General features: G+C 49.5%; 1 protein-coding gene across 3 annotated transcripts in view; it reads left to right on the forward strand.

The window, feature by feature from the left end:
* ARHGAP32 (Rho GTPase activating protein 32) overlaps window positions 1-15,184 on the forward strand; it is a 190,079-nt gene extending 174,895 nt beyond the window's left edge. For all 3 annotated transcript variants that reach the window (XM_039496377.1, XM_039496378.1, XM_039496379.1), the window contains 3 exons: window positions 4,070-4,930; window positions 5,594-6,570; window positions 7,827-15,184. In XM_039496377.1, the coding sequence (XP_039352311.1) occupies window positions 4,070-4,930; window positions 5,594-6,570; window positions 7,827-10,073 (4,085 nt within the window). In that variant the 3' untranslated portion in view covers window positions 10,074-15,184. The remainder of the gene's footprint in view (window positions 1-4,069; window positions 4,931-5,593; window positions 6,571-7,826) is intronic.
* The last annotated feature ends 682 nt before the right edge of the window (window positions 15,185-15,866 follow it).

Raw genomic sequence — 15,866 nt, forward strand, 5'->3', positions numbered from 1 at the left:
GTTTTAGCCAGCAAGGGCCCAGTCTTCCAGGAGACATCCTCTAATTTTGGAGAATCTCTGTGGCCTGTGCTAGACAGGTCATCAGATGAGATGATCACATAGAATCATAGAACTTAAGATCAGAAGGGACCATTATGATCATCTAGTCTGACCTCCCGCAAGATGCGGGCCACAAAAGCTGACCCACCCACTCCTGAAATAATTCTCTCCCTCGACCCAGCTGTTGAAGTCCCCAAATCCTGATTTAAAGACTTCAAGTAGCAGATAATCCTCCAGCAAGCGACCCCCGCCCCATGCTGTGGAGGAAGGCAAAAAACCTCCAGGGCCACCGCCAAGCTACCCTGGAGGAAAATTCCTTCCCGACCCCAAATATGGCGGTCGGCTGAACCTCGAGCATGTGGGCAAGACTCTCCAGCCAGACACTCGGGAAAAAGACTTTCAATATCCCAACATTGACCCTTGGTACTAATTACCAGCGGTGGCATGTTGTTGACTAAATCACGTTATCCTATCAAACCATTCCCTCCATAAACTTATCAAGCTTAATCTTAAAGCCAGAGAGGTCCTTCGCCCCCACCGTTTCCCTCGGTAGGCTGTTCCAGAACTTCACTCCCCTGATGGTTAGAAACCTTTGTCTAATTTCAAGCCTAAACTTCCCGACTGCCAATTTATATCCATTTGTTCTTGTGTCCACAGTAGTACTGAGCTGAAATAATTCCTCTCCCTCCCTGGTATTTATCCCTCTGATATATTTAAAGAGAGCAATCATCTCTCCTCTCAACCTTCTTTTGGTTAAGGAAAACAAACCAAGCCCCTCAAGTCTCCTTTTGTGCGACAGGCCTTCCATTCCTCGGATCATTCTAGTGGCCCTTCTTTGTACCCGTTCCAGTTTGAATTCATCCTTCTTAAACACGGGAGACCAAACCTGCACACACTACTCCAAATGAGGTCTCACCAACGCCTTGTATAATGGGACTAGCACCTCCTTATCTCTACTAGAAATAACAGTTCTCTGTCCCTGAAAGCCTCCCAGTGCCCATAGTCATCCCAACCAGGACTCCTAGGTCCTTATAGCACCACTCCAACTGGTGTCAGCTTATAACAACTAAAATTCTTTATCATCCCTAACGATAACCTGTCACTTCCCTTTGTTGCCCTTCCCTAGGGACAGGTCAGAATCCCACTGAAGATCACCTGATCCTTGTCAGAATTGGCAATACCTCCCAACTTCGTGTCATCTGCAAACTTTATCAGCCCACTCCTACTTTTGGTTCCCAGGTCAGTGATAAATAGATTGAATAAGATCGGACCAAAAACCGAACCTTGAGGAACTCCACTGGTAACCTCCCTCCGACCTGACAGATCACCTTTAACTGGTTCCTTATCAACGGGTTCTTACCTGCTCCTTTTAGGATCCTTTTCAACCGCAGGTCCACATCCTGTATTTTAGCACCTGGTAGACAGCACACCCTTCTGTTCTGTGGATTGGCCCTGGTCACAGGCCTGTCCAACCTTCTCAGTATGGAATCCCCAATCAGATAGATAGACAGTGCAGTCTGCTAACCTATCCCCCGTTCCCCCTGGTTGCAAGCTCCTTCCATTCCCATCATCCCTTGTAGTCCCCCTTAAGCCATCCTGCATCCTCCCGGGGCCCAAAGTTGGTGCCGCCTCCATCGACTCCTCCCCTCTTTCTATTGGACTAGCCGCTCTTCTCTTCTTCCTTGCCCTCCCACTGTCAGCTACCACCTGCTGTACCCCTTCCTCATTCTCCAAACCTTCACACCTGTTCCTTAGCTCTATTTCTCCTTCACTGGCTCTCCTTTTCCCCCGCCTGCTTCTCATGGTCACATGCTTCCACTGCCCATGTTCCCCATTCAGCATTCCCCCTTCACAGGCCTTAGCCCCTGCTTCCCCCTGTACCCCTGAGCATTCCCCTTCAGCCAGAGCTTGTCTTTGCTCCATCAGCTGCTCAAACCCCCTTCTAATCTCTACCAGGGTTTCTCCCTGCATCTCTGGAGCTTGGCTCTTTTCTTCCAGGAGCTCTATTAGGCGGCACTTCATGCATACGTACCCCAGCTGCCGCATGCAATCATCCTCAGTGTCTCCTCTGCTGCTTGGCTTGTGGCTGCTGTGGTCTCTGCCTCTCTCAGCTTTCTCACCTGGGGAACACAGCACACAGACTTGTAGAACCTCTCTCAGGGTTGGCAGGGACCTTGGGAGGCCATGGGGTCCAGCCCCGGGGTGACCCCCAGAGCCCCGGGCCCCCTGCGGCCTCCCCTGCCAACTCCCATGGAAACTCCCCTGTTAGCAGCCCTGTTGGCCTGCTCCTGGGCCGCTGCTCGCAGCTGAGCCGCTGCCTGGCTGAGCGGCCCCTTGTATAGGCCCCTCCTCAGCCTAGCTCCACCTCCTCATCAAGGCTCACGATGGTCCCTTCTGGCCTTGGAATCTGTGCATCTGTTGCCAAACAGGGACACACCCTGCTCATGTTTCACTGCCTCTACCTTCGTTAGGGCATGTAACTCATAAGCAGTCATGTACCAACGACTTAATGGTGCCAATCCAGCGTGACTGAGGTCAATCACAGGAGGAGTCGCCGCTTTACAGCTAAATGTTACAAAGTAGAGTTTTACATGACTCTGATGTTTCAGCCTCTAGTTCACTGCAATCTTAGGGTCTAAGACAGAACTAACTCGTTAAAGCCAGAACAAGGTGCAGGTAATTCCCCTGCAACATACATCTCCATAGGAGTAAGGCAACTCCTCTGTAGGTCAAAAGTGCAATTAGCTTGGACTCGCCTAGTTTTTACTGGAAGTTGTGCAAAAACGGACAACGATGGATGGTTGCTCCTTGGGACATTTCTAAAGGTGAGGTACTATTAGATAAGCTGAGAAAACTCAATGCACTTCATTTCACGAGCACTAAAATTTAGGGCAGGTCTACACTAAAAGCACTTTGCCGGTATGAGTATCTCTGCACAATATACTAGCGAAGCTCTGCTTCTGCTCACATAGCAGATTCCAGCTTCCGTCCTCCTCCGCTCCCCCAGCACAGCTCTGGCGCTCAACGGTGACACCCCCGCCAAACATAGGTAGGGGGGCAAAGTTAGTAGCCCTTGCCTTATGCTAATTTCTAAAAAGAAAGGTATAGAGAGGTTGACATATAGTAAATAAAATGTCATGCGGCACTGACCGAGAAATAGCATTGCTAAATTAACCCCAACCACAGCAGCGGAAAACCAAAACGAGCTATCTAGTACATGTGACCCCGTCTGGCCTTCATATAGCAATCGTTCAATTTTAAAATGCATTTGAAATCTGAGTGCTTTACTGCCACTTCCCACCATAACCTCTGAGTATCTGAGAAAGCAAAAATCTCTGAAGCGTATGAATACATTTGACAAAGTTACTCACTGTCTGGATCCCTGACTGAAGTGCAGTACTCAATGTAAGCTTAAGTTTGGCAGTGCCTCAGCGCCTTCGGAGCCATAGACCGTAGATCTTTCTGGACGAGGTGACTAAAGAAAGGTACGCGGGCATGCTTAATGGACTAGGTTTGCTTGTGCATTCCTGTGGCACCGTGGACCGAAGCGGTGCGCTTCAGAGATCTTTACTGCATGTTATTTTCCTTCTAGGATCAAAAAGTAAAACCTGCTTTTATTAAGACAGTGCTTGTATCGGATCTGCTTATGTTTAATATTCACTTTTGCGACTAGACCGTATTGGGACTTTGACTGCATTTTGGAACAGTTTTCTAAAACCCTGTTTTCATCTAAAAACCGTATGATCCAGCCTACGTCGTTCAGGCGGACTAAACTTAAATAGTTTTAGCAAATGGTTTGAAGTACCTCTACATTACTTTCCCACGCTCCCTTTAAACCAAGTTAGCCTGCACTGGTTCATTATTATTTGTATTACTTGAGCACCAAGAGGCCACAGCCGAGATCGGTGTCCCGTTGTGCAGAGTTTTAAACTCAATCGACAAAAACAGCTAGTAAGTCATGGCCTCGTGGAGTTTTTAATGGACATTGATCTAGTGCCCTATTAATGCTTATCCGTCTCCTCGTTGCTAGGTGAATCTAAACTGTTCCGGCCTAGAAGACCCAGGTCCAGTAGCGATGCGCTGTCTGCTTCCTTCAACGGGGAACTCCTGGGGACCGTGAACCGCTGCAATTCTTACGATAACCTGCCCCGTGACGACGAGAGCGATGGGGACGAGGGGCTGATTCACGTTCCCGCCCTCATCTCTCCTAGGTCGGCGGAAGAGGTTGACCTGAGCCCACCGGATATTGGAGTAGCTAGCCTGGATTTTGATCCTATGTCTTTTCAGTGCAGTCCACCCAAGGCAGAGTCTGAGTGCCTGGATAGCAGCGTCTCTTTGTTGGAGTCCATGGGTTTTCACAGGGACAAGCCAAGTGTAGCTAAGAAGGACTTGGAGTCTGGTAGCCAGAGTCACACCCCTGGCAGTGCCACGAGCTCTGAACCGGTGTCCCCCTTCCAAGAGAAAATGAGTCCCTTCTTTACTCTGGACCTGAGCCCAACTGAGGAGAAGGCATCCAAAACCCACTCCTTCTCGGAGAAGGTCACCCGTGCCTTCTCGCCTAAGACGGGGCGAAAGCCGATCAAGTCTCCGCCGGTGACCATATCGGAGCCGGTCTCTTTGACGCCGCCCAGACAAGCGTGCGAAGGGATGCCTGCCGCTGCGGGGAGTGCGGCTTCTTCAAACTGGAGCAAAAGCATCAATGAAGCCACAAACGGGTCCCCGACCCAGAGGATGTCTTTGCCCCTGAAAGCCGGCGAGGTGGCAGCGGGTGAGGGATGCCACCGAGAGGCCCAGACCCAGCTGACTGCTGCCAAGCCAGAGTTGCGAGAAGGGGAGCGACCCGTGCCTAGCGGCCAGAATAAGACTGTACCTTCTGGACCCACTCAGCCAGGTACAGTGCGTTTTCCTCCATTCTTGCTTTAAGTTCTAAAGGGACCTGCTCTCGGAAACTTCTCTGCGTGCCTTTTAGAAGAGGGGAATACGCCTCGATTCCAATCCTAAATCGGAGGGAGTATCTTGCAGGGCGATGCAGGTTGCTACGGTCTCGGTAGAAACCTCTCTCTCTTTTCCCTCCGCCACAGAATTCTTGGATACTTTCCCCGATACCTTATGTGCCCCCTCTTTGTCTTTTTTTTTTTTCATCCTATCATAAAATGAAACTCTGTAGCGTACCCTTGCATATCGGTTAACGAGTGAATTGACCGCCTAAGACGCTCAGTGAAAAAAAACCCACCTGACAACACTTGAAGAAGGGTCTTTTTTTCAGCCCCAAAGCATGTGGTCTAAATTGGTTATAAGGGGGTCTCGTTCTCTGCCTTACCTACTTCCTACCTCTCTAGAAATACAAGAGGAACCGTTAGACAATCTCTTGGTGTGGTTTTCCTGCTGAACAGCTGTACTATTCAGCAACATTTGCATGGGGGACAGAAGATAAAGTATTTCACATCAAGGAAATGCTACTGTGAAAAGCATCTATTTTTATAATGGTCTATAGGGTTAGGTCACTATCCTTACAGAGTAACAACTCTCTCTCTCTCAATTTTCCCCCCATTAGGAGCAGTTGCCCTCGACTCCCCCCAGGATCCCGTTCCCGTCAGTTCTGTGTCTCTTGTCCCTCCTCCTCCTCCGAAAAATGCAGCACGCATGCTGGCCTTAGCGTTAGCCGAGTCCGCACAGCAAGCGTCTACTCGGTCCCAGAAGAAGCCAGGAGACGCTCATTCTGACTGTACAAATTACGGAGAGACTGACATTGGTATAGCTATAGAAAAGGTCCACCTCTCTGCCGGGGCTGCTCCGGACAAGCTCCATCCGTGTACTGGTGTTCCCGAGAACCAAATCCACTTCCAGAGCGGGGCACCTGGGGATCAATTCCAGAGCGGGGCACCTTTAGACCAGGACCTCACTAGGACGCCTGGGGACTGCAATCATCTACACAGTAGTACACCTGGAAACAGGGACCAGCCCCGTCCGCATACTGGCACGCCTGGGGACCTGCATAGTGGCACAAAGGTGGACTGGAACCACTCCGACTTCCATACCGGAACGGTGGGAGACAAGGACCGCTTCCCCTCCCGTCCGGGTGGCCCTGGGGATTGGGCGCACGCTCCTCTCCATACAGATGCTTTGCTTGGCCGGGAACCGTCCGCGACAGACGTGCCCATAGACAAGCCACACCTCCATACTTGCATATCTATGGATAAGTATCACATCCCTGCGGAGAAGCTTCATCTCCCTGCCAGCACAGCTGATGACAAACTCCGGCCTCCTCCTGTAGCCGCCAGGGAGAAAACCGCCACGGCTACAATGACGTACGTGACAACTATCCAGACGTCGGCAACTGAGATGAGTCGTGGAACAGCGGGTCAGCACACGGCCCCTGAACCCGCCGCTCAGGCAGATGTTACCGTCACAGCTGCTCAGCGCATTCTTATGACCAATTCCCTAACACCATCTCAGAGACAAGCAGACCATCAGCCAGCCACGGGACAAGTTCCAGCCGTAGCCGCCGGAGGATCAAGTGGTTCCGACCAGGTAAGTGATGCGCACGTACGCCCCCTCCCCTTGTATATATATTTGTACATGCAGCATCTGTGTAATAATAGTAGGGATGGAATTTTGAGAGACAAAAGTATGGGCTGTATCCACGGAGGAGCAAGTGAGACATACTTTCTGCTCCAGATGTAATTAATAAATACAAAGGAGTGGGACAGGTTCCCAGGAATTATGAGTGTATGTATAATATATACACCCACTTAGAGCTATGCTGGTGCTTTTCAGGGAATACCTACCCCAGCACACTCCCTCTTACGCTAGTTTTAAGAGAATCAATGCTGCCAACATACCATTATTCTCATCTTCCCACATTGTTTTGCAAACAAACAATGACTTGGGTCTTGGTAGCACAGTGATTTAGGAAAGTGGGCTAGATACTGGACTGTATGCAATGAGGAATTTAGACACAGCTTTGAATACAAGACCGCGCCTTCGGTGTCTTAACTAGCATTCCCTATCTCAAAGCCATCCCTCAGACGTGCTCGGAAATTCCAGCAGAAGCGGCCCAAAAAAAACCTTTAATTTCACGTCTCTTCTTGAGGATGGTATTTTTAACCAGTGCTGGGCTCTCCCCTTGGCCAGTTACTGGTACAGTTCGGTAACAGCCCTGAATCCTGGGATTTGGATGTAGGCTCAAATGGCTTTAGATATCACGATGCTACACGCTACCAACTTGAGCCATGCCGACCGAGCAACTAATAATTGACTGAGACGCGCTAAGGAATAGTGTTCTTAATTCAGCGGAAGCTAAATATTTACTTGTACGGTACTGTTATGCTGCTATAGATCATGCGTTAACTCAGAGCTAGGTATATAGATTTGAAACAAGGTTTGCGTGTGCTAAAATACGTACCTTTATAAAGGCCGCCTGTCAAAGTGTTTGTTTTAGGCTCTGTACAAAACGTTTTGGCCACTTTGTCCATTTATTTCTGTAACCATAAACTGTGGGGGGAAGACCATCTCGGTACTTCCCAGCCCATCCGCTAGTCCCCATTAAGCCTGGGGGAAAAAAGGTGCAAACTGTAGCACATTCCAAAGATCACTAAAAAGGCAACATTGCTGCCGTGTTCAAAACAAACAAAGCTCTGCACAGACTGAACGGCAGCCCGGGCTGTATTGTAGGGGAGCGTGATGCGTTCTGTAGAGCTAATGATATGGGTAGGTAGTATAGAGACTCAGCAGTGGAGGGTGAGGGATACTCGCACGCTAACCTCCATGTGGTTTCTCCATACTAGGTACGAGGAGCACCGCCTCCAGAGAAGCCGCCCGAGCCTCGACTAGCGGAGCCTGCTCCAGTTTTTGTCACCGAAAGTAGCTCCGCTATCCGCTGTACCTCATCCGCCGCTGCGTCCCACCAGGGCCATTTGGAAAAGCCCCGGGAGAACGTCAGGGCTCCCTCTTTGCACCTGCGTTCCGAATCGGTCCCCGCACACTCCTCCTCCTATGGCTTTGCACCCCCCATCCCGCCCGTGAGAACGCTGGAGAGTAAGATAGCTGCAGCCATGCACTCCAACAGTATGGATGCAGTGAATACCTCCAGTTACCATTCCTTCCCGGCTTCCTCCATTCTGCCATCGTCGGGGGAGGAGGCTTTGCCCCCGCCCCCACCGCCCAAGCACGCCTCGCTGCAGTCTGCATATCTGCCCCATCCCAAGCCAGAGAGCACCCCCGAGCCGTCCATGCCAGAGAACTATCTGCACCACAAGCCAGCGTCCGTCCATCAGTACAGGCCGGAGAGCGTCCCGCCACATCTCTCCTACCACGGCAAGTCCGACCAGCACCAAGCTTACGCCTCCAGGTCAGAAACGCCCGCCTCCGTGGTCCCCCGCTACACCGCCTACGCCAGTCAAGGGAAGAATACGTCAGCCCATCACTCCAAGCCTCGCGGCCGCGTGGAGTACGCGTCCTCCGTGAGCCCTACCGCCCTGCGGAGCGCCGGGTACGCTGAGGAGGCTCCGCCCTACCCCACCATCCGCAGGGTGCAGTCGCTGCACGTTTCCGCCCCTTCCGCCATCCGCTCCGTCCCCATTTCGCGGACAGAGGTGCCTCCCGACGACGAGCCCGCGTACTGCCCGCGGCCCCTTTATCAGTATAAGCCATGCCAGCCCCACTCAGATTATCACGTCACTCAGCTACAGCCTTACTTCGAGAATGGGCGCGTGCATTACAGGTATAGCCCTTATTCCAGCTCGTCTGGCTCCTCCTATTACCCCACAGCAGCGGATGGGGGTTTTTATGACCTGGACCCCTACGGCACGATGCGGCTCAGGCATTTCCACCCCCTTCCTAGCCGAGACTTTGCATCCTACACCTCCAGGCTGCAAAGTAAGAATCTGTACCGCTATCCCGGCCTGCCTGCCTATCCTCGGGGAGGCCTGATGAGCCACCTGGCAGGAAAAGAGCACAGCTTTATCAGCAGAGATGTGCCCCCGGCCCCGGACATCAAGCACGCGTACATGTCATGGGATCTGGAGGACATGGAGAAATACCGCCTGCAGTCCATCCGCCGGGAGAGCCGCTCACGCCAGAAAGTGAAAGGGCCGGTGATGTCCCAGTACGACAACGTGGCTCCTCTGCTGCAGGAGGAGCTGGGGGGGCTGGACATCATCCACCTCCGCAGCAAATCGGATCCTGGGAAAACTGGTCTCCTGACTGTAGCCGAAGGAAAAGAAGGGAGATATCCGACCAAGGCAGCCACCCCCGAAGGGGACGAACGTTACTATCTGCAGCGCTCCGAGCCGGAGCCGGACAGAACCTATTACCACGGGGCCTATGGGAATGGGCAGTCAGAGAAGCCTTCCCTTCCCCAAAAGCAGAGCACCATCAGGAGCAGAAAGCTGCACGATCCAGAGCACAGGGGACACCTGCAGCAGGAAGCAAGCCATCGGCAGCCTTCGGAATCCAAAAACGGGCCCCCTTACCCAGACTACAGGCCAAAGGGTGGCCAGGAACCCATGGAGCTCGTTGGTTTCCAGCACTCGGGTGGGAAGTACGTCACGGCCGGCCAGGAGGCCCTGCGACCTAACCACAAGGAGGCAAAGCTGGCAGAGGACCGGCCAGACTTGGAAAGGCCTCGAGCCAGGCAAACAGCCCCTGGCGAGAAGCACACCAGAGACTGCTATAATAAAGAGGAGGAGCACCACGTCCAACCCATGGCGCCGCCTCCCAAGCCAGAACGGAGCCACAGCCTCAGAATCCGGCATCCGGAGAACATGGACAGGGACCCTGGCCTCCTGTACCCGTACCAAACCCTTGGCAAACGCCAAAGCAGTCTGACAGTGGTGTCCCAGTATGATAATTTGGAGGATTACCATACCATGCCTCAGCACCAAAGAGGGGGCTACCTTGGAGGAGGGGCGTTCATGCCTCCTGGCTTTCCCCATTCACACAGTAGGACATATGCCACAGCATTGGGCCAAGGGGCCTTCCTTCCTACAGAGCTGTGTTTGCAGAGGCCGGAAACAGAGATCCATGCCGAGTGAGCTGGGGGGAGGAGGAGGGATAGAGCCTAAGCAGCCTCTGCTGGACAGTGGACTGTTTTATTTTTTCAATGACAAAATTTAAAAAAAACCCACCCCCCTGAGCAAAGCCAACGCACTCTCAGCCCTGCCACTAGCTCACCACTCAATGTTTGTTTGTCCTAGGTGTATAGTTTTCTTTCGTGTCCTTTGAAGGTTGGAATAGTCGCACAGGCTGTGTTGGCATGTGGAAAGATGAGCCAGGACCCAGAAAGGCAGAGCGGATCTGAAAGAGGCATGGTGGGGAGGGGAAAAGGGGGGTTCCTTCCCCTGCTTTGACATGGGCTGGTGGTTGCGTGCAGCTCCTCTGGTGGCATATCCAGTCACTCTCCCAACTGCCAACATCAGAGGAGTTGCACGGATAGGTTTTACCCTTTGAATGAGATGCCGTCGGGGAGTCTCTGTCCTGACCCTTTCAGATTGAATCGGTAACACTGTGGGGTAAGGACAGCTTCAAAGTGTTTGTTTCCTCCTAGATTATTGGTGCTCTGCATCCCCTTGGAAATTGTGTAGGGGGAGGGAGATTGGCCGCAAGCCAGGTCACAGAGCTGTTACAGAACACGGGCTGGTTTTTAAAGGCTCATTGAACAAGCAGCTTCTAACTAGAGAAGGGATATTTACTGATACTATAAATGGAGACGGGTTTTGAAAGCGAAGCAAACCAGGGCAGCACTTCTACCTTTGAAAGTAAAAAAACCACCCTCTCCCCTGCCACACACACTCCTGGGCACAGGTGACTGAGCAGCATACACATTTCATTCTAATTCCTCTTTACTTACAGGCTACCAGCTCTTTAATTGCACGTCCTAGCTGGCCAGAAACTACCCTCTATTTACAATGTCACTAGATGATTGTGTCCAGCTTGTAAACTAGAGCACAGGTTCCCTGCTGGGAGCGACTTGCGTGACCGTGGAGTTGCTCTGGGCCCAATAACTCGGTACTTACTTCAGGGAAAACTCCCGTTGACTTTCATATGTGGCCTACAGGATGAGGCCCTCTTTTTAGTACTGTCTCACTCGTGAGATCACAGCGAGTTGCTGTAAGTACAGAGCAGTTATGTGCTGTGCGGGCTATGAAATAGCATTGCCTCCCTTACTGCAAGTGTTGTTCACACCAGGATTCAGTCACTGGGGCGGGGTGAAGGGATGGGACAATGCACCTCTTTATAACAAACCCCTGCTGTTGCCCTGCCTATTTAAAATGCTCTCCCTACTTCATAGAAACAAGTCAGTGTTTCATCTGCAGCCTCTCTGGATTCACAGCCATTTAAACCCCACCTTAAAGCACATACATTTTATGAGACAGGGCTTCCTAGAAAATACTTGTGATTTAGCATTTAAAATATTCAGCATTCACCCATGCTACGGGGACCTTTTATGTACTGTTGGATCACACAACTTCTCTACCTGTTTTGAAATTCAGAGGGTTTACTTAAAGAACGCATCTGAGAAGTTCTCTTAGCTGAAAGTCCTTCAGCTAAGATTATTAAAGGAACTCATGTCAGAGCCTCCTAGAACAAGTGTTTTATTCATTGCTATTTTTGGCTTTTAAAGTAATAATAAAAACCTGTCAGCGCTCACAGGGGAACAACACACTTCTAGTAGGTACCTAGTCATTAGCAGTTTGGTTCTTTTAATCTCAGCCTTTTCTGGGTCTGTTTCAACTAGGATAGCCTATGGTCTGATTTTATTGTGCAATGCATTGTTTTGTTTTAAGAATAATTTGTTTAATAGAGAGAGTTTTTCCTAAATGTTATGGAAATAAATTTAGCTGTCAGGAAAAGAGCACTGTGATCCAGGTTACCTCAATATCATTCACCTTGTGACTAACTAGAGGGTGTGTTTTGTTTTTTGAAGGGGATGGGGTGTGAAAGGATAAAGCACGAAAGGGCTGTTAGCTGAAAACACAGAGCCACTTAGTGGACCAACCATTTTCTTTGGGCTAATAGCCAATTCTGCTAGTAAACCTGGCTTTCCTGATACAATCTGTCCAGGGGAGTCTAGCTACAGTACTCGGTCAAGCTACATTTAGAGACTAGTATTGGGACTTGACTTAGCACTTCATCTCCCCTCTGCTGCTCCAGAGTGTCAGCCTCCCTTGTTCTGGATTTGGGGCAGGAACAAAAACTCATTGGTTCAGGCTATTCAGGATTGAGGTGACAAGGACAGCCTGTCGAACCTCTCTCCATCAATGCCTTAATTTTCCCTCCAACCTCTCTGTATTGGCCTTAAGTTACCCAAAGAATCCTCCCTATGAGACAGCTGAACTGAGCTCCCTCGAACACTGAACATCTCTGCTCATTTGCCTGCACTTGTTGCCTATCTTGAAGCTGGTCTGCTCCTATAGGGCATAAACACCATCTCCCAACTATTTCCACTCCTTACAAACGGTAGCAGCAAGAGACAGAACCTGGGATCTCTGCCTGCTCCATTGTTCACAGCATGACAGTCCGCTCAGCACCCTACCATCATTGGTTTCCGTGGAAGTCAAGGCCCCTTAGCACCATACAGGAATGGCCCCGTAAGTGAACAAACCGACCCCATCATTAAGGCCTTGTCTAGACATGAAAATTAATCTGGAATAAGGTAGGGTGTGACTTTAGAGCAGATCAACTGTTCCTGATACACCTCCATGGATGGATGCTCATATACCAGAATAAGAGTGCTTTATTCCAAATCAGATTAATCCCTGGATTAAACTAACTCGGGCATTCTTATTCTGGAATAAGAGCATCCACCCATGGAGTTAGTCAGGAAATAGTGAATTCAGACTAACTCCCTGTGTAGACAAACGGATTAATGGCTTCACATCTCTCTTAGAGATCAGGGATCTTTCTTTTTTGTTCCAGCATGAGCCATTCATTCAGCCTCTTCCCTTTAATGTACTTGGGAACAGTTTATCCCTAGTTTCCTCCCGTGCCCATCCTTACACCATGCAATTGGAGGGCCAGCAGCCCTGTAAGAGCCCAACCGGTAGCTCTACTCCAGGGTTAGGGCAGGTGCCCTAAGGAAGGGGTGAGACTAGAGCAGCAAGCAAGGAACATGAACCCTTCACAGGCACTCCACTGCTAACAGCCGCTAATAGTTTGAACCTTCTTTTTCCCTTAAAGCCATATAGTGAACTATGCAGTTCTGCTCTTGTACTGTGGTTAAATTTTGGAATTGGATGATGGCCCTTAGAGAAATGGTCCCACCTCATTCATTAGATTATACACCCAACAGTGTCCATTCTTCAGGAAAGGGGACCACTGCAGAGGGGGTGGGAATTGCCCCAGGTCATTCAAGAACAATGAGTCTCAGGTGGCCCTTGGCCAAGTAGGCATTGGGTATGATGCACAACATGGCACGTAGGGGCATTAGTCCTATCAGTGAATGGGGTAGGGAGGGGAGACCCCTGCTGGGGAAAAAAATTAGGATGATAAATGTACCAACTGTGTGCCAGGTTCTGTTAATCTGTAGTAACCTATTGTCTAAGTATAACCTCACTAAGGATACATGAGCAGTAGCAGACTTGGCAAGTTTCCTATACCTGTATCACTGCCTGCCTGCCTCTTTATTGCCACTTGCTGAGTTTTCAGCTTAATTTCTCATTACCATGTGAGAGCGTTTGGGCCCAGTTCTGCTCTGGGAGCGGTGTAGAGATCTCTGGATTTACACCTGCAACTCAGAGCAGAATGTGGCCCATAAAGAAAGCTCTCCGTGACTACAGATGTTGAGATCACAACCAAGGTGTGGGCCCTGTCACATCATCTACTTCAGTTCTGATTTTAAAAAGTCTGATCAGGTTTAAACTTTATGCATATGACAGTAAAAACTTTGTGCCTACAGGTCTTTACAGAGGTAATAGGCTTGTGCTTATCACTTGGGGTTGGGGGGGGAGATATCAGTGAGGATTGCACAGGTGTAGCAAATTGCTACACAAAACCAAAACAAACTTGAAAAATGTATTGTTCCCTTTAGCTATAAAAGGGACAGACCCTTGTGTGTAGTCTTTACCATTCATCTCATTGGTATGTAGACAAAGCATTGACTGAAACAGTGTGTAATGTACTAGAAAATCTGAATGAAAAATTGCATTGAACATTTATTTTTTAAAGGGCCTGTGACACTTTTCCAGAACCATGTGCTACAGAAGTCTGATACCACAGACATGGTGTAGTTTAAAGAGGTGTACACAGTAACCCCCAGTACGTGCAACCATTCTTGCAAAAAAAACACAAATGGTGACTTTTGCAGTTCATTTTCTTGCTGTAAAAATGTGACCCTTTTTGCCCTAAGCCGCACGAGAGAGAAATCCCAGAAAGCCTTAGGATTACTTTCAGTGTTCCCTTCACTTTAATTTATAGAGTGTCTTATTTTCATGTTTGGGTTTTTTGTTTTGGGTTTGGGGGTTTTTGTGTGAGAGAGAGAGAGAGAACCGGTGTAAAATGTATATGCTGACAAGCTCATGTATTTTTATGTAAATATTTTTGTGGTTTTCCCAGCCCCGCTCTGTAAATACTTAGATTCTCATTTTCTTCCCACTTTGTATGATGCGGATGTGGTTTTGTTTTCTGTTTTTATTTGTACTGTAATGCCATGATCCAGACCGAGGTGTCTTGTGGTATTTAAAAAACAAAGTCCCACTGAGCTCACATTCAGATGTACGACTCAACAGCATTAATCGAGCCTGGTTGAAGCCACCTCCTTTGCATTTGTGTGTGTTTGTGCCTCGGCCAGGTTAATTAACAATATACTGAAAAGAGCTAGGGCGTGGAGAAACTAGTTTAGAGCCATGAGGTTGTGGGGCCAGGTACCTCGAAAGACAAGCGAGGCGATGAGTGCTGTATTTATGTGCCAAGCCTATTGCAAATTGCTGCCTGTCAGTCTGTCCCGGCGCTTATCTGTTCAGTTACACCTGTGGCATAACTGTTCTGAAAAGAAAAAAATAAACCAACCTTGGCTTTCCTAGTCTCCTTTTCTTCTCCTCCAGAATTACTAGGCAAGGAGCAATGCTGCAGGAATGGCACAAAAGGCAGGTGGCAGTTTTAGTCCTAACAGTGAGATTCCGAAGTTGGGTTCGGCCATTAAAACAGGTGGGGGGGGGGGGGGGGGAGTGAACTCTCTTGTGGGAAGGAACTGTCTTTTTGTTCTGTGTTTGTACAGGAACCAGCTGTACCCTATGACTAGGGATCCTGACTACTACTGTATTTACAGGTATTAACAAAATTCATTAAACAGCATCAGATTTTTCCCCTTCAGACATCTTTTTCTGCCATTAACACGGTCTAACTATTTCAACTGGTACCACCAGCCTATACATACACACACTGAGATCTGCTCTTGAAAGTAACCACACAGACTTGATGTATTAAAGCTGCCCTCCAGACTGAATGCCATTGGATAACACAGCCTCTTTTTACAGAGACGCTCTCCCTCCTTGCAAGAAAAAGCATTTCAAAGGGCTGCTTTATGACCATTTCCCATCTGTTTTAGAGGTTTTAATGCTGCTCCTCTCTCACAAGTCACAGTGTTTAGGGTATGTCTACACTGCATTGTAAACCTGGGTCTATGGGAAATGGGCTGAGTGTGCATGCTACACTACGCAGACCACCTGACTCAGGTCCACCATGTGACCTGTGTCCACACTGCAAAATGACAGGGTTTGGACCCGAGAGACAGCAGCACTCGGGCTCCGACCCAAGCCCTCGCATGGTCCTAGGACGTGGGTCCTGAGTGCTTGCTGACCCAAGTCAGACTGATATTTGGAAGGGGGGAG

Source organism: Mauremys reevesii, linkage group 12 (assembly GCF_016161935.1).
Source record: "Mauremys reevesii isolate NIE-2019 linkage group 12, ASM1616193v1, whole genome shotgun sequence".
Taxonomy (NCBI): Eukaryota; Metazoa; Chordata; order Testudines; family Geoemydidae; genus Mauremys; species Mauremys reevesii.